The sequence below is a fragment of the Colias croceus genome, chromosome 6 (genome assembly GCF_905220415.1).
Source record: "Colias croceus chromosome 6, ilColCroc2.1".
NCBI classification, from domain to species: domain Eukaryota; kingdom Metazoa; phylum Arthropoda; class Insecta; order Lepidoptera; family Pieridae; genus Colias; species Colias croceus.
Window position 1 is genome coordinate 3,810,933 of NC_059542.1, and position 19,500 is coordinate 3,830,432.

General features: G+C 34.6%; 1 protein-coding gene across 2 annotated transcripts in view; it reads right to left on the bottom strand.

Moving 5' to 3' along the window:
* LOC123692404 (bifunctional heparan sulfate N-deacetylase/N-sulfotransferase) overlaps positions 1-19,500 on the bottom strand; it is a 127,581-nt gene that overhangs the window by 68,194 nt on the left and 39,887 nt on the right. The window contains exons 1-2 of one of the 2 annotated variants that reach the window (XM_045637142.1): positions 13,311-13,541; positions 700-1,267 (exon numbers count right to left, since the gene is read on the bottom strand). In XM_045637142.1, the coding sequence (XP_045493098.1) occupies positions 700-893 (194 nt within the window). In that variant the 5' untranslated portion in view covers positions 894-1,267; positions 13,311-13,541. Of the gene's footprint in view, positions 1-699; positions 1,268-13,310; positions 13,542-19,500 lie in introns of those variants that run through there. The other variant, XM_045637141.1, reaches the window with a different exon arrangement.

Genomic DNA, 19,500 nt, shown 5'->3' on the forward strand with positions numbered 1-19,500 from the left:
GTTTAACTTAGAATAATTTACTTGAACAAATAATATAAAAAACTATGAACTACTGTTTAACTTAGAATAATTTACTTGAACAAATAATATAAAAAACTATGTATTTACTGTGTAACTTAGAATAATTTACTTGAACAAATAATATAAAAAACTATGTATTTACTGTTTAACTTAGAATAATTTACTTGAACAAATAATATAAAAAACTATGAACTACTGTTTAACTTAGAATAATTTACTTGAACAAATAATATAAAAAACTATGTATTTACTGTGTAACTTAGAATAATTTACTTGAACAAATAATATAAAAAACTATGTATAATTACTGTTTAACTTAGAATAATTTACTTGAACAAATAATATAAAAAGCTATGTACTACTGTTTAACTTAGAATAATTTACTTGAACAAATAATATAAAAAGCTATGTATTTACTGTTTAACTTAAAATAATCTACTTGAACACTATAAATGTAAAACTTTTGTAAAACTATATATTTAATTAAGGAAATAAAAAGGCTTTTTTATTTTTATTTTATTTTATTTATTTATTGCCCGTAGAGTTCGTTACGCGGAGGGCCAAAATTTGTCAAATTTCGTTATCCTTTGTTGGGTCCCTTGACATAGATAACTCACCTCGCATAAAAATGTACTCTCACACACTAGTTATGAATATTTAGTTATCTATAATACGAACCTAGTCAAGGGTGCCGTGACGTAATACGTGTAGAAGAATATAGTGAGGACGGAGAGCAGCATGACGCCGGCGACGCACTTCCTCACGTTGACGTGGCTCGCGAGCCAGAAGCAGCAGCGCGGCGCCGGCGCCTTGTGCGTGTGCGGGTACTCGCCGCACTCCAGCAGCGGCGTGCGCGCTCCACGACCCTCCATACTTAACCAACACACCACTATATTTACACAACACAATAACACTTAGGCCTCTAAAAAATTCACTATACAATCTCTATCTGGGAACTCTAATGGCCGGGTTCGTCCTTGGTGATTTCTGTCGCCACTTGCAGTGTTTCCACATTTCATAGAAGCGCTTCTGGGTAGGAACGCGCGCGTTCGCTGGGAGGCAGTGGGCGCTGACGCTGACGGCCATCTCGTGCCGACAAACGTATCCGTTGCCTGTTTAAAATGGCCGCCGACGCATTTTGGCGGGTTGTTATCATCACGGCGACGGCGTGCGCTCCCAGGTCGAGACCTCACGGCATCCGTGGATGAATACGGTCGGGTCCAGCTGCCTCTCTCATCGGTCTTGGCTAAAACAAAAGAAAAAAAATTATGAACTAATGTTATCATGTTTAAACATTCATTTAAAGTTAAGTTTAAAATTCTCATGTGCATATTTTAACTTAGATGATAAAAAAATTAATCATATTTTGTAATTTAATGCTAAAGACAACTGATAATAAAAAATAATGTCAGTGTATACTGTATATTAATATTACTGATGATTAATACCACTTCAATTAACGAAAGTAATATACATTTGCCAGCTGAATATATTGATATTATAATTATTTCGCAGAAATAAATACGCATCATATTAATAATAACAAAAGTTTTCATACAAAAGCTCGTAGCTGCTCCGTGATTAATGAAACAACAGTTCATAATATTATTCATGTTAAAGCATGTAAAATTACAACAAATTCATTGTTATGGTGCTTACAGCATTTTATACAAATATTTCACACGAAAGTACGTGGATACAATAACGGGAATATATATTCTAAGTTACTTTGAGTTACTCGGAACGTGAAAACTTGGGTTGGCCGGGTGCTCCTATAAATCCGACCTTCGTGTCATTTGAACCAAGGCTTACATTGAAACACTTCTTTCCGAAATAAATTCATTGAACTGTTAAATTGGACCAGCGAACCTCAAAATTCTGGATTAAATTTGATTAAAAGTAAAGTAATGAATGCGAAATCAGGTTTCGGGCACAATGAGACGGTGCGTCGGAGATATATTGTTGTAACGGTGAACAATAAAACGTGCGTATTACACGTTTATTTCGTGAATGTATTTGTGGCATTAAGCCAATTATCTATGCTTCTAAAAGTGGTAATTTGAACGCATATTTCATCGGTTAGCTTCAAACGTTTCAGTAATAAATTAAACACTGCTTGAAGTTTTGTTACTGGGAATGCGTTTTAAACCGAGTTTCATGTTTTTGAACCCTATTTGGTGCACACTTGAATAGAAGCGCGTTACTCTATTTCGTAGCTAAAAGGGAGGTTTCGAGAGCTCGTTCGGAGTCAGCGGTGGATTTGAAACGCGCCTGGAATCCATGATCGTACGTCCCTTTGAATATTAAATAGCAGATGACCCGCTGCTAACCAGAGCGCAGTTCGACATTCAGCTGTCTAGAGATTCATTTTCCCACTTAATATCAGGAAGTGATTTACAAAATCGGAGTTTGAAGGTATCATTTAAATATTTCACAAAAGATTTCCTTGGTGACGATTTAAGTAGGTACGCTCTTTGATCACCATGTAGCCAATTCGTGTTTAGAAACATTACATAGAGATTTTAGTATAAATTCCCTGCATAATTCTCTGATCCGATCTTCAGGGAAATATGTTTCAGTAACCTTCTTTTGATCAACTCGTATTTATGTATAATTCATCAACTGTTGAAGGATGCCCACTTCATTCCCTGAAATCAAGTGCACACAGCTTGTGCGAAACGGAGCAATTAAAGTTCTTAATTAAAGTAAAAAAGGGCAATCTTCTGTTGGTGTCGGTTGTCTAGGGAAGTGGGGCGATAAGGCACCGGAGATGTACGGTTGAGGCAATAACATTCATTACACAACCGATAGAGAGTATTAAGACAATGTTTCTCAGTGAATGGACCTTTCGAAGTTTTTTTAATACAATCCAATTTCAAGCTTTGTTTAGTTTCCGTATGTATCAGCAAAATCCCGTTCTTGATATATTAAGTCGTGATTAATAGACCAAATCTTACTTATATTTCTCCTATTTAAAATTATAGTTCGCAGCGAGAGTTTTGTATATTTATTAAGATTAATACTCGAGCACCTGAAATTCTAAGCTTCACAATATCCAATATAACTTTAAATTGAATTAATTTCAAGAGTGCTCTACTCAAACTTTATGCTTAATAATAATAATTTCTAAACTATAATACCATAATCATTGTAGTGCTGAGAAACAGGTGAGTTCAACGAAGTTTCCGAACGAATAACTGAGTTACTATGTAGATTATAGCCCTTTACGATAACACCGTTCCGTCATATCATATCAAAAGACAATGCTCTCAGGAAGGTATCGTCTCAACTTATTATAACTTTGCCTGTTCGCCTCACCTCGTAGTTACTGTTCGGAAATCTGAATACCATCGTTAGTGGAGTTATATAATATTGGGATCTTATTTCGAACATATTACGTGTGTGCGACTTTCATCCATGTGGAAGTTGATTTATGACTTTTTGTTTTTATCAAGAATTAATATTACTACTTTATGAGGCTCGTTCGACAGCAAAGAGCGTCCTTCAGTTATATTTTTAATTTTTCACGAAAAAAAAATCAGTTTGTGTTTTTCTTTTAATATTGGTCTCGTTTTAAATATAAGGCAGTAAGTACATTACATTTTTGTTTATAAAAATTCTATGAATATTTATGAGTTTGAAACATATTGTTCAATATTCTGTGGATGACAAATATTATATTTTCATTTCAAACACTTGCTGAATTGGGTTATATAGTGTCATAGCGGTTTAATTATTACTTTTAGCAAATATAGAACATTTTTAGCAAAGCGTAAACTTCGCTGTTAATTCTCGAAAGCTTTGTACAATTCAAAGCTTTTCTAATTAATTTGATATAAATAAAGCGGGAAAATAGAAATGAAAATTTATTAATGTGGAATTCGTTAATAACAAGATTTGCTATTAGCTGTTTCGACGGTGACGAATACGCAAACGAAATTTTGCTATTTGTATTGCAAATTTTAACATTTACCTACATGTTATGCTTTATTAAATCATACACTATTTAAACTTAATACTTATATTAAGTTTTAATGATAATGCTTTCAAGAGTCCTGACTAAAGACACAATCCTGACAATAAACACAATTTCTACGTCATAAAAAAAAACCTAATTAAAGCGACGCAGATTGAAGGGGGGTTATAATCCGCGTCTATTGCCTAAACGTAGTCATTTTAAATGACAGACCCGATAGCGATCTATGTGGGTGGGTGTTAATAGCGTGGTGCACCCCCCCCCTCCCCCCTTGATCCTGTAACACTCCACCTTTATTGAGCATTAACTTCGAACTACGAACTAGTTATATACCATTAAACTCAGAAGCTTTAGCATTTTATGGCAAGACACTTTCCAAAGCTACGTATATTTATATTAAATCCTTTTTGACCAATTGTTGAATAAAAGCGAGTTAAGTACTCTAACCTTTTTTATATTGAAAGAAAAACATTATCTCCGTGTGACCTTTACTGTACTTTCATATTTCATTTTTATCTCTTTTACATGTATTCTTAGGTCCGTGTCCATTTAACATAAATGAGGCTGACATTCCTTCAATTACCATATCAAATAAACCATGGAAATGGTTTTATAAAAATAGAAGAATAAAGAACGCTAACTATTTAATGTTATTCTACTAATATTACAAGTCTTTATCTGTAAGAATATGTACCTATGAATGTAAGTTTGAATGTTGATTATTTATCCATTAGTTAATGAAATAAAAACACCGAGCAAAATCTTAAATTCACCTACAGTACATTCCATCAAACAAGATGAATTCCTCGCAACCACCTGTCAACCCGAAGAATATACGGTTGACGTTTTGTGTACTCCCAATATACAGTATACAGTTTGGTCTGGAACACGTACTTAATATCCTACGTTACGGAGGCTGCATGGGAATGAAGTGGATAGATGCCACAATAACAATACCTACTAACTCCGCTGCGCAGTTTTTCCTGCGGACGAACCCGCGGGCAAAATCAAGTAATTATAAAGCTTATGTGCTATTCTGATGTATAACCTATATTGATTGTGTTATTCTGATGTATAACCTACATTACTGTCAAATTTTCTCCAAATCTTTCTAGTAGACATCTACCCTCACCTTTCACATTTATAGTTAATATTAGTAGGAACTAGGATTCAGTGCTTCTAATGTCAGCAGTTCGTTTGTGAAAACAAACAAACATAATTTGTGTACACTCTTGTTATAATTCATGTTGTGTACATACGAGTATATTAAACACTTTAGGCTATTTGTAATTTCGCTAGATTGCATTATTCGGTTTGCATTCGATGTGTTGGTTACCATAATTCATTTCGCATTTCAATTAATTATCGAATCGCATATATCCCTCAATACGCGAGTCGCGTGCAATATTAGTGTAGCGTTATTCGAAATTAACTTTTAATTATAAGTATGCGTTTTAAATGACTTTTCAAAATTTCATGTGATTGCAGTGCGACTACCACCTTAACTCTCTTATATTTTAATGACTAGGTACCTTCATCTATTTACACAACTTTCTTACATTTGATTTTCACTTATGATTTGCTTCAATGATTTCATGATCATAATTGCTAACACGATATTAAGTATTAACGGTATTGCTTGTTCGAGTCATTATAAATTGTATCAAAAACACGCTCCGTATAACAAAACGTTAACCTTATTGTTTACGTTAAAGCGTTTGCACACAATCTAAACATATTAGCGATTAATTAACATGAAATCAAAGAGGCGAATTCAAATCAAATCTGCACAGCTAACAATAACGTGCGCCCATTGTGTGTATGTTGCATTGAACAGGTATCTGCAATTATCGGAACATTTGCTCCATTAACCATGGCCTATGATGTTCGAGCGAATAGGCCCTGGGAAGTAGTCGTATGCGAACACACGTGTTTAATATAGGATTCAATGATATTTAAGCATGATTTACGCTACACCGTGTCGCGACCAGTCAAAGATTATTACCTATATATACTTTTTGTATGAAGTGATTATGCCGTGAACGTGGATCGGACGAGGCACAGCCTTGAAATATGTATGGATATTGTTTATTGGTTCCTGTTTCTAGCACGGGTCGTCCCCGGCACGGTGTAGCGTGAATCAAGCTTTATTCCGTGTTATTTGGTAGTATGCAAATATGAGATCTTTACACAAGTTTTACTACGCTTAGCAGACAAGTACACTGTAAAACATAAACATAGTATACCTAGATGTACGGTTTAAGTCATAAAGTAGGATCTTTAAAGGTTAATTCTAGGGAAAAGTTTTATTCAAGCTCCAATAAATGTTTCCATTACTCGTTAATTATATAAATAAAGAACAACATTACCAATGTAGATGATTGAGAGACGTTTCAACTTTGATTTTTCATACAAATAAAAAAATCACTAGAATAATGATATCATTTTAATAATGGTCTTACTAAATTCACTAATACATTTAACTTCTTAATCGTTTCGTAAAATGCATCACACATAAATCCATTCCCGAGAACTCTATTAAGATTCTTATTTCAGGTGAAACTGAACATCGCTTTAATTAGAGCACAAAATAAAGCGCAACGTTCGTGGAAATTCAGGCGGCGTTTCCTTATACGATTAAAGTGAATTTATGCAAGACATTATCCAAGGACAACGGAGTTGCATAACAGCGCCTTCAGTGTCCGCTCCGCCCGTCCCCTTTATGAAACCCACTTTATGATATATGAGGTTATACTGTCACGTTATTGCTCCCCGAGACGACTAAGCATATGCATTACGTTACGGTGCATTTACATCAAACGAGCGAATGCTCATTCTAATATCCATATGTCAAATTCTTTTCGTGTAAACAGACGTTGAGCATAATTTCGTTGTTCTTAGTGCGTTCGAAAAGATCCTATGCAATGTTCTAATACTGAACAACATTGAATACGAGTTTTCGTTGACACTAAAAGATCACGAAATAATGCTCTTGCTCTAGCTCTATGTGTTTTTGATGTAAATGCACCGTTACACATCGCCTCCCCGAGCATCGACGTCACGAGTATTTTATTGTTTCTCGTGATTGAATCGCAGTTAATTTCAATTCCTTTGAGTTCATATTATGATCGCGTTATTGGCTTGAGCATTGAAAAATAACGACATCAACCGGAGATACATGAACAAGGGGATATAATGATGGTAATAATTCACTGGCGAGAGTACGTTAGATGTTGTTATTTTTTATATTTACTAGACTGAGATGTTATATGCTCTTCGCTAACATGACTCTCATCTCAATAGCACGTAATAATAATGTTGTAATGTAAGAAAAAAAATATAGGGTGTGAAGAAGGCACTATCCACATAATCGAAGAGAACGATATTGAAATTAAAGGCCTTGAAAACTTTGGTATCACACCTGACACCACTTATTTTCTGTGGGTTTAACAAGTCAACGAACATAATTTATCTTTAAATCTACAGTTATGGTAAAAATTCAGCATCCCACTTGCTTCCTAAATCTTTATTCACTACCTTATAGTACGAGATCCGGCTGCAGGATTAGTGCGTTCATCGGTTTTTTGCTGAAAACCGAATTTTTATGTATATTTATAATTAGGAGAATATATATCGACTAGGTTGCCAGTCAAAATTTGGCCGCAAGCATGTTTAATTAAAATTTTTCTAATCGATTTTTGGGAAAAAAAATCGTTCACTTGTTTTTTGAATAAAATGTAGTCTACATCACGGCAAATGATATAAAGATTCAAAAAAATCACGGTTGCCGCTTTTCACCTGGCCGCAACATCTTGGCAGCCTGGTGCAAACAGGTATGATTTCGATTCATTTTAACGTTCATAACGTACATTTATGAATCATATATCAAATTAAAGCTAATTTTTTTCTATTTATTATCATATATGGTTGCCTAATTAAATCCGGCCGCAAATAAGGGTTGCCGGCTGTTAAAAATTATAAATATTTACGCCTATTAGTACACCGACGCATTCGCGTGCGGCAGCGAAACAACGAGAAAAAGAGGGGATCAGCTGTTAATTATATTAAATCAATATTACTTTTTAAATTTATCATTTTGAAAAGGACAACATATTTTCTTTCACTCAACCTTAAATTCAACATCTTTAACAGCCGGCAACCCTTATTTGCGGCCGGATTTAATTAGGCAACCATATATGATAATAAATAGAAAAAAATTAGCTTTAATTTGATATATGATTCATAAATGTACGTTATGAACGTAAAAATGAATCGGAATCATACCTGTTTGCACCAGGCTGCCAAGATGTTGCGGCCAGGTGAAAAGCGGCAACCGTGATTTTTTAGAATCTTTATATCATTTGCCGTGATGTAGACTACATTTTATTCAAAAAACAAGTGAACGAATTTTTTTCCAAAAAAATCGATTAGAAAAATTTTAATTAAACATGCTTGCGGCCAAATTTTGACTGGCAACCTAGTCGATATATATTCTTCTAATTATAAATATACATAAAAAGAATGCGTCGGTGTACTAATAGGCGTAAATATTTATAATTTTTAACAGCCGGCAACCCTTATTTGCGGCCGGATTTAATTAGGCAACCATATATAATAAATAGAAAAAAATTAGCTTTAATTTGATATATGATTCATAAATGTACGTTAAGAACGTAAAAATGAATCGAAATCATACCTGTTTGCACCAGGCTGCCAAGATGTTGCGGCCAGGTGAAAAGCGGCAACCGTGATTTTTTTGAATCTTTATATCATTTGCCATGATGTAGACTACATTTTATTCAAAAAACAAGTGAACGAATTTTTTTCCCAAAAATCGATTAGAAAAATTCTAATTAAACATGCTTGCGGCCAAATTTTGACTGGCAACCTAGTCGATATATATTCTCCTAATTATAAATATACATAAAGTTTCGGTTTTCAGCAAAAAACCGATGAACGCACTAATCCTGCAGCCGGATCTTAGACTATTACCTAAGTTGTTCCACTCTAACCTGGACCTACTTAGTAAAGCAGGCATTTTTCAATAATGCCTCAGAGTGTCGGCTCGCGGTCCCGTGATAATCCCGCCGCCCATTAGGCCGAACCGCGCTTGCAAATTGTCCGCATATTTTGGCCCAAGATTAATTGTTCTCGAATATCATCTATCACGGTGAGCTCTCTCGTGACGGTTCCAGCAGTGCGTGCACTGTTTTATTTGAACCGCAATAGGCCCGGGACAATGCGATTCTGAATAATTACGTTTTAAATTGCGAATCGCTAATTACTTACGCTACGGAAATATAATATGGTCACAAATAATTGTTTGTGAAAAAAATTAACGTGAAAATTATTTTTTAATTTGCTAATGTTGAATTAAGTACTTAGAAGAAATAAAAGTTACCTATTCCGAAATAAAAGACATTATATTCTGGTACCTAAATCTGAAAGAATAGGCAATTTTTAAAAAATCTGGTTTAGATTTAACCAACCTACCTAATTAAAAGAAACAGTAAACATTTCTTATTTGGCAATTTGTCTATTTATTGCCTTATTTTTCACAAAATGGTAGATTAAATTTGCGAATAGCCGTTACGAACACAACATTGGCTCATTTAAAAAATTTCTTCGCCATTAGATACATGCAAAGAAGCTGAGGAGCACTCCATTTAAACAATCTGGTCATTTACCATTTTAAGTACCGGAATCCTAATTTTGTAAAAAAGATAAATCCTCAGTTAAAAGTATCCCTCGACGGTTCATTGCGCGTCGGACAAGTACAAATTGAGTCAATCTCTTTTTTCGTTGCAAACCTATAAACCAGATACATGTACAATGTATCTATGCTCTACAGGGTGTAATCGAGTGTGCACAGACGATTATTCTGTAAGTATTGCAGATATCAAAAAAAAAATTGGTTGTCTGTAAAGTCGGTTTACTGACGATAGTTGGACGTGACAACGTCCGATTGTGCTTCTTTGTCGTTCGTTCCGCGCTCTCGCTCGCACTTCAAGCCTTACATGGAACGCCTCATAGCGAGGTAACGCCGCATGAGTCATGTTTTTTCGTGCGTGCAGGCGGCTCTATCGAATTATAAGACGTTGTCACGTCAAAACTTTAAGGCCTTTACGTTTTGTATGAGCGTGTTTGATGTATTTTTTTAAATATTTATAAAAAGTTATTATTGTCATTTTACTCATTAGGTAAAGGGCTTTCGATATCAGTTTGAAGTTTTTTCATATATGCAACAGTTACGGAATAATCGCCTGTGCACACTTAACGATTACACCCTGTATATATGTATTCATTAATCAACGCTTCCAATATACACTTCCTGTTATTGTTAATATTTTATAGTACTTCTTTTGTTATTATATTATATATACATGATAAAAGTTATAATCGTTGAAAGCTTTACTATAACTCGACTCATCACAATAATGGACGCATGGAAATCTATTGTAGAACCGACTCAGCGCTGCACAGCCATATGTTTAATATGTAAATACACGACGACCTATATAATTTCATTTAAAAGAAGCAACGACTGAAACAAGTGAGCAATAAATGTTTTAAAAGCGCGTCGCAACCATCATACTCGCTATTAGCGGCGCAGATAGTGCGCTCGCAAAAGAAGAGGTTGATTAAAGAGCTCCAGCTTATACTGTTCAGAATAATGAATATTCAGTGTTACAGTGCATAAGTATAATGCGGCTACAATCTTAGTGCCACGAGGACATTCAGCGTCGTAACTGCCATGCCATTTCTCATCTTAAATGCCATGTGTATGCCGCTCGACTTCGCTCGTAACAGCTTCTATTTTTTTTAAATTTCCGCTCTCGATACAGCCGCAAATACCAACACGGAACTGCGACGGAAATGTTAGCGCGACACTTTATTTTTTCACTTGAATTTTATAGCTGCAAGTCTCTGTGGATTTTATTAAATTTTCAGATAGTACAAATTGTATAAAGTAGATAATTTGCCATTCTTTCTTGTTATTCCCATAATATATAAGTCGAATAAAAATATTTCCACAGCTTGTTTCCTAGCGTAGCAGAAAAATGTACGCCGAATATTTAAAACACGTTTTTTTGGCAAAATGATTAAAGGTTATTCATCAAACCCGACACGGAAAGTGCTTCAATATGCGCCATTTAAATTATGTGTACGATTGCGTGAGTCGGAGGCGTGAGTTGGTCTACTTACGGTGTCGGCGGGCAATACCGATGGCTATTATGTCAAAACTTTAAGTTATTGCCCTAACGACAGATATTAGGCTTGGGGTCACGTTTTAATTGAGTAAAACTATTGACTTTTTTAACACGAGACATTCACGTTGATCGAGGTACCATAACACGTTAAATACTAAAATTATTTTCGTTGCCGATAGGTAGATTTATTTTTTGATAAATACCTAAAATAAAATTAATATTGACAACGAATCGTGATTTTATTTTTCATAGCTTTACTTAAAATATATTATTAAGAATTTTTACTAATGCTTATTGTTTAAGCTCAGATTACTATTTTCTTTGCGCATATTTTAGTTAAAAATGTTATAATATTTCCAGCTAAGATTTGGAATCTCAGTCATGATTATAAAGATTTTAATTATTAGATATAGAAGTAAAATGTCTCTATTTAAAAATATTTTTATTACATAATGATCAATATGTATTATTTAGTACAAAATATGGAATGCAAAAAAATTCGATATGTATTTTTTATGTAGAGTTAAATCTTAATAATCGGCGGATAAAATCACGTGCAAAATCTAGTAATTTAATAAACGAAATCCGAGGCCCAGATCGTACAATGTACATCACACATTAACATTTCCGCATACATACCGTATTACGGTTGTAATCTTTTTTTATTTTATTATGCAAACGATTCGCGCGCACGAACAACCCGTTAAATTTCATTACGCTAAGGCAATCTTTGTTCTACCTACGATATTTTTTATCATTTTCACGGTGCGCTTCGAGTTTATCCTAGTTTGAAAAAGTCCGGATCGAAAGCAAGTTTTGTGTGCGAAACTCGAAATGTATTAGCGTCACTTCGCGGCCCCGTTTCGAATCTTCGCGATAACGAAGGTGCATCAAGTATTCCCCGGTGGCGGGGTACCTGTATTCCAGCATACGTTCCGCTGAACGATTGCTGTTGAGTTAAGGTGAGAGAGCCGCGCATTATCTAACCGTAGCTTTTCTTCAATTATTTTATCGATCTCTTTGAATAAAGACAACAGTGTGTGTATGTGTCTCAATTTACACCGACTTATTCTCTAACTACATTAGATTATTTAAAAACATGTCGCGGAAAGTGAATAAAGAACTGGGACCACCCACCCTTCGCACATCTCTTACTTGTGTTCCATTGCACGTAGCGCGATGGACCATACATTTGGAAAATCTGCATTACAATACGAAAATAACGTTACGTATATCATCGCGATACTTGGTATAGGAACACCCAAAAATACGAACGATAACACAATCCACTACAGCATTCCAATATAAAAATTAATTTATAACAATGTATAAAATTGGAATAATCATAAGATTACTGTATAATATTTTACACAAACGTTTGTATTGCCGAAAGGGCTCGTCAAAACTACATTAGCGCGGTACAAACAGCTCCTCGTGCAAAAAGTCACGGAGCAAAGACCGCAACAGAAAGCATTAAGCATCTTAACATTGCAATCGGCGTGAAGTGAGGCTTTCATCATTTGTTAGCTGGAGAAAAGCGAGCTAAAGCACAATAGTAAATCTGAAATGGACGTTGTATTGTGCTAAAATCATTCCAATCCAGCTCTAATGTCGGACAATGTTTTCTTTATCAATAAATGTAGGACGGCTTTCATGTAACTGTAATAATAAAAATGGTTCACCACGAGGTCAACAGTTGTTTTACATTTTTCTGTTTAACTGTGTTTGCGCTGGACATATGTTATAATATTTTATGTGGCAAGCGTATATATTTTATTATTGTGCTCCATGTTTGTATCATGCCATGAATTACATCTTGAATTGTGTCATGAATAACAAATTGTTTAGGGCGTTAAATGGGATCCTTTTATTAAACGGAAAATAAATAATTTTAATTTAAATATATTTAGTACTGAAAATTAATTTATGTTTTAAGAACGCAATAAAATATCGTATTAATTAAATGCCGTATATGTACAGGTAGGTATTTCAGAGGCAATTTATCTGGAAAGCAATTTAAATACCAGTAATGAATATGAATTTATAATGAACTCATGGTTTTTATAAAGTCGTCATTAATCGAACTTGAATAAAAATCTTACCCCATCCAATATTATTGACTTTCTTGGGCACTTGTTGAAATTGCTTTCAAGTAGTAAAGTTCAAATATTTATATCCAAAAACGTATGTACTATAACAATACACAATTATAGATAGTGTTATGTATAATGTTTACAAAACGGCAGCTATTAAAAGAGGAAGCAACATTTATTGTCACACATTACGAACGCGTGGCGCTGGGGAAATAGGAGCGCGCGACACAACCGCTCACCGTCGCGTCACAATGCAAACTGAAAACCGCTACGAGCGGTTATCAGCGCGCGGGAATATAGTAGGAAGCGAGGCTTGGGCGGGCGCTACGCATCCGCTACGATCAAAAATCTTTGAGTGAGGCGAAACTCTCTGAACCGCGACAGTTCATCTATCCGTGAACGCCGACATCCGTTGATCCGATACAGCGCGCGATCCCACCTGATTAATGCTAAGCACACCAATAAATATTGATGCTCGCTCCTTTGTCTTGCTCAGGATTTCATTCCTTTTTATTAATGGTTAGGTACACGCACATTTGTGTGACAAATTCTGCGAAAAGTATTAACTTTTCTTACACATATACGAACGAAAGTAAACGCTACATGAATACTAACACGATACTTAACCATTTAAGAGTATACGGAGCTGATTGAGAGATTGAAAACGCTCATCGATTCATCAAATGTATAGACCGTTCGAAACCCCGGTGTTTTAGAGGGTTAGGTACATAGGAGTAGGTATATAATGCGTATTGGCAACCTTTGTGTTCTCTATTGTATAGGACATTCTAAAAGCGTAGCATAACGTTACAGCTCGTTGACACCAGCGCAAAAATGTGAATATTTAATAATTCGTCTACTTTTCCTTTCGATGTACCGATAAAATCGATCGCATGCCCGTGGAGCAGATCATGCGATCGTGTTCACGCTAACCGACTCATCAGTCAGCAGGTACGGGCGTCACGCACGCAATCCATCACTATTCCACTTCTATACAACATGCGTGTTCGACGATAACTAGACATTTTCCATTCGAACACTTTGTGAACGCACGTTCTATGAGCTAGCGCTAGTGTGATTGACTTAATGAGCGGTTAAAAGTAATCAAATACAAAGATACTCTAATTACTGAATTAGGTAGCGAAAATAAATGGCCGCTTTATGTTAATTATTTTTATGGGGCATTTATTTAATGTTTCGTATGAAGCGGTATTAATTATACCGACTGGTTGAATACTTATTCAAAAAAACTTCATATTAATATTACGAAAGGAGAGAACCTTAATTAAAGACGTGTACGCTGCGCATACAGCGACTATTTAATATGCACGTATTAGAATTCGGCAAAGTGTTAAGTTCAGGAAGCTTTTAGTCACCTTTTACAGTATTACAGTATTGAAGTCAGTTCGTTTATGAAAAGCTTTCACGTTGACACACAGCGAAGGTGCTATTCAAATCGTCTTTCCTGTTGATTCTTTTCATAAATCAACGGTTGAATAAGCTTCAGACTTCTCGATTGTTCATTGACTATCTATCTTATTTTCAACGGACACAAGTGACACATTATTATTCAACGCAGCTCTTTCAATGTATGATGTGTTTTTGAGGTTAGAATACAGGCATTACTTTGAATATAACTTCATTTTAGTATCACCATCTACAAATATAAGAAATTTCTAAATTCACCAATTTATCTATTTTGAGTGACAGAGGCTATATTTTTTGGTCAACAGGGGCGGAAGCCGGGGCCAGCACCTAATAATAATATTATCATGTACAATCATAATAAAAACGTAATCATATTTAGATATTTTTATAAATACATGTAGGTACCTACATCGAAATATGAACAAAATTTATTTAAAATATGTATACTGAAAATCCACCGCAATTATTCGTTCAGTTTTAAATTTACTTTGGAAACATTTTATTATCTGTACCTATCTTATTTTATAAAATCGCTGAAATTCCTTACATTTTTTCCTCTCGTAAAATATGATACGTACCGATAGATTTCTTTTCAAAAGATCGATTAAAAATATCTGTAACCGCAACTCTGCTAATTAATACTTTCGAATCGTATCTTTTTTAATGAAAAATATTTTTCAATTATGTAAAAAGTACCTATGGTGCTCATATGTTATGAATACAGCTTCAATAAACTCGGCATCAGTAAGTGCACACATTAAAAGTATCTAACAAGATTCGCTAATTAACGATAAAACGTGGAATTAAATTACTCACTTCAGTGTATAATTAACCAACTCCTACGAGTATAAATTTGTCACATTAAAACTGGCATAAACCGATAACACGCGCTCGACTTCCAAAAAGTTCCCAAGGGAAATATTAAAAAACGCGGGAATTCCGCGGTGGGGAGGCTTGTGCCTATAAATCTGAACAAACTTTATACCAACGAAATACTTTTAGCGAAACTGCAAAATATTTCAAATTCGACTTTTGCCGTGCCACGGCAGTATTACATTTTCATTATTGCATTAGTTGCATTGTTTAGCTGACATTTTCTGGCATTACCTTTCCTTTGTATATGTAGGTAGTACCTATAGCCGGAGTCGACTATATCTAATGCGAACTAGTTTAATAAAAAAGTAATTGTAGCCACTCATATCGATATATTGAAGAAGAAGCTGTCTGACTGCGATCGCATAGCATTATGACTTGATGTCCATGGAATATCCACCATATCAATCCGCTGGCTTGCTTCAATAAAACCAATTAGATAACTAAATCACTCCTTCTTTCTTACAGGCCCATCCTCTTCAAATTATTGTGAATAGATATAAAATCCAGTTAATTATAACAATGTTATTGATAAACTTATTATTTGTGTAGAACTAAGTTTTATTGGAGAAAGGAGTAACAGAAGTGCAACAACATAAACTTTTTTCATAAAAGTAGCGGAGCATTCATTCGGTCGCAAAGAATGAGAGCAAACAACAAAATAGTTACTTATTAACTTTTATAATATGCTAGCAGAGCTTGTTTGTATAAGAAAACTTAACCCCCGCTAAACGCGCGTATATTTAGGACTTGTATATTTCTTAGAAAGTTTCTTTAATATATGCGACTCAATGTTCGTAGAAATAAAAAATTACTTCGAATTTAAAACTAGATTTTTTTTAATAACGTACATACTTACCTGTCTCGAATTTCGAACAAATATTTAAAATTTCATTCAATTGATACCTACATACATTTCTTAACGTTTCTTTCATAAGAGTTTTATTTTTATGCAACGGTTTTTTTTATTAATTAAAACCGCAGTCATTCTCGTTGCAATATCAGAATGATAAATATTTTATGAATTTAATTAAGAATCAATAATTAAGGCTTGTTAAAATATTACAATTGATAGCAAATAGGAAAGCCATGAATCTTATTTGCCACAATTGAATTGAAATGTAGCCTATTATGTAAATACTCTTTACAGCAAAAAACGCAGTTTTATTTATTCTCAAATGCTTTTCGTGTTTTAAAAACGTTTTGTGTGAAGTGTGTTCACCGCATGCTCTGAATAATTGGTGTACTACAAAAATTCAATTAACAGAATGAGAATAAAGCAATGGTTTATCTCCAATCAGCGCTGCATGCTTCGTGAATACAAATGTTTGAGCTAGTTATGAACTTTGATTTACTTAAATGTTTTGCATTTTAGACCGCGCGTACATTAGCCCCGTCGCCAGCTACGTGACGTAACATTTGATTTTATTCGCGTCAAAGCTAAACATAACTTTTCCCCTCACAAAGGTGAAAACCACATCAGAACTTTTGGCGCGCAACTCTAATTGCAAACAAACAATTTCTAAATCCCCTTGAGTATCTCATCTACGAACGTTATTACTTTCGCAAAGAATTGTTAAAACGCTGTACATGTTTTGTGAATTGTTAAATCAATTTAAACTCTCTTCATCCGCGCTCAATTCGCCGCAATTCGCAATTACAACGTAGTAGTGAAAATTCACATTGAAATATTTCTTAATGGAATCGATTTAAAGTTGCAATATAAACATGATTAAACTTCAGAGCGTTCGATTGTATTAAAATCAATTGACACCAGCGTAATTAACTTTCGATTGTAATGACGCAGCGAAATGGAGTGTCAACTTGTGAACAACCCTTGTGTGTATATAGCGCACTCAACTCGCACCCTTGTCCTATACGCACTCTAAATGGGTCCCAATCAACGTTTTTATGATGAAACTAACAGCTCCACCCCTACTTCATTCGGATTTCAAAATTTCCATAAGGTACGATGAATTCGATCATCTACCGTTCAATTCTTTCAAGAATTAGGCTATTTACTTTCCTAAATAAATTTAATCCTTATTCGCTTTACGTTTTAGCCATTCCTTTTTCAATTACAAAAATAAATTTTATTTTTAAATATATCAATTGACTTGATTTTCCTTATATCTTCACATGTAAGTTTAAGTACAACTTTTATAAATACATGAGGAAAACATTTTGATTTGTTATTTGATAACATTGAGTTGCCATGGATTATGGCTAAAATAAATCCTATTTTTACATCTGAAGGCTTTTTAACATTTCAGTATTAACGTATTATAACGTATTATATCTGTTAAACACACACTGCAAGCAAATCGATATTTTAATATTCATAAAGGACATTCGACTCGTATATTGTACGCGCCATGTCCATTGTCCAATCATTTACGTAGCAAAAATGTATGTAGAAATAGAATGTGAATAGTTCCCGAATCTGAACAATAAAGTGACATAAAGTGTTATGTCCAAAGCTATGAATAAACGAGTTCGCGCTCAGTCTGTCATGACAAACAAACAAGAGCGAATTTCTATAGAGATACAGTGATGGGTGTTTCGCTGTAGGACGCTTGAAAATGTTTATAGATAGATGACTTCATAATCGTGTAATAGCGGGAAATTAGTTTTGAGCGAACATTTTATATTAAAACTAGCTTTTACCCGCGGCTTCGCTCGCGTTAAGAAGTATTAATATTAATTAGGTATATTTTTTGCGGCTTTGGTACATTTTTTTTAGCGTATGTAAAAACTTAGGGCCTACAAAACTACAAAACTTTAATCACATATTTTATCCCCTTAGAGGTGGAATTATACAAAATCCTTACTTAGGGAATGCCTACGTCATAGTAGCTTTATGCATGCAAAGTCTAAGCCCGATCGGTATAAAATTGACATAGTTTCATACAAATTTTCATCCCTTATTTAATCCCCTTGGGGGTAGAATTGATCCAAATCCTTTCTTAGGGGATACCTACCTGCATGCCAAATTTCAGCCCGATACGTCCAGTGGTTTGGGCTGTGCGTTGATAGATCACTATATCAGTCACCTTTGAGTTTTATATATATAGATTACTGACTGAAACCGCAGGGCAAAGCTAGGGTATGAATTTTCGAAAATCTTTTCTTACCGGACGCCTACGTGTCATATGATCTATCTACATGCCCAATTTCATGCAAATACATCCAAGGAATAAAAAGTTTCATACAAACTTCTATCCCCTATTTTACCCCTTTAGGGGACGAATTTTCTAAAATCCTTTCTTAGGGGACGCCTACGTTATGACATCTATCTGCATGCCAAATTTCAGCCCGATACGTCCAGTGGTTTGGGCTGTGCGTTGATAGATCATATCAGTCACCTTTGAGTTTTATATATATAGATTACTGACTGAAACCGCAGGGCAAAGCTAGGGTATGAATTTTCGAAAATCTTTTCTTACCGGACGCCTACGTGTCATATGATCTATCTACATGCCCAATTTCATGCAAATACATCCAAGGAATAAAAAGTTTCATACAAACTTCTATCCCCTATTTTACCCCTTTAGGGGACGAATTTTCTAAAATCCTTTCTTAGGGGACGCCTACGTTATGACATCTATCTGCATGCCAAATTTCAGCCCGATACGTCCAGTGGTTTGGGCTGTGCGTTGATAGATCACTATATCAGTCACCTTTGAGTTTTATATATATAGATAGATAGTATTGCTCAGTTTTTATACAGAGTTTACTGTCGTGTCATTAGTTGTACCTAAGGGATTACCTGGCCAATTATGTAATGCATAGATACATGTAATCATCAATGTTATAAAAATGAAAACAAACAATTGGTAAAACAGTCTGTAAACATGCACCATTAACAATAATTAGAAATACCTATTTATGAAAATAA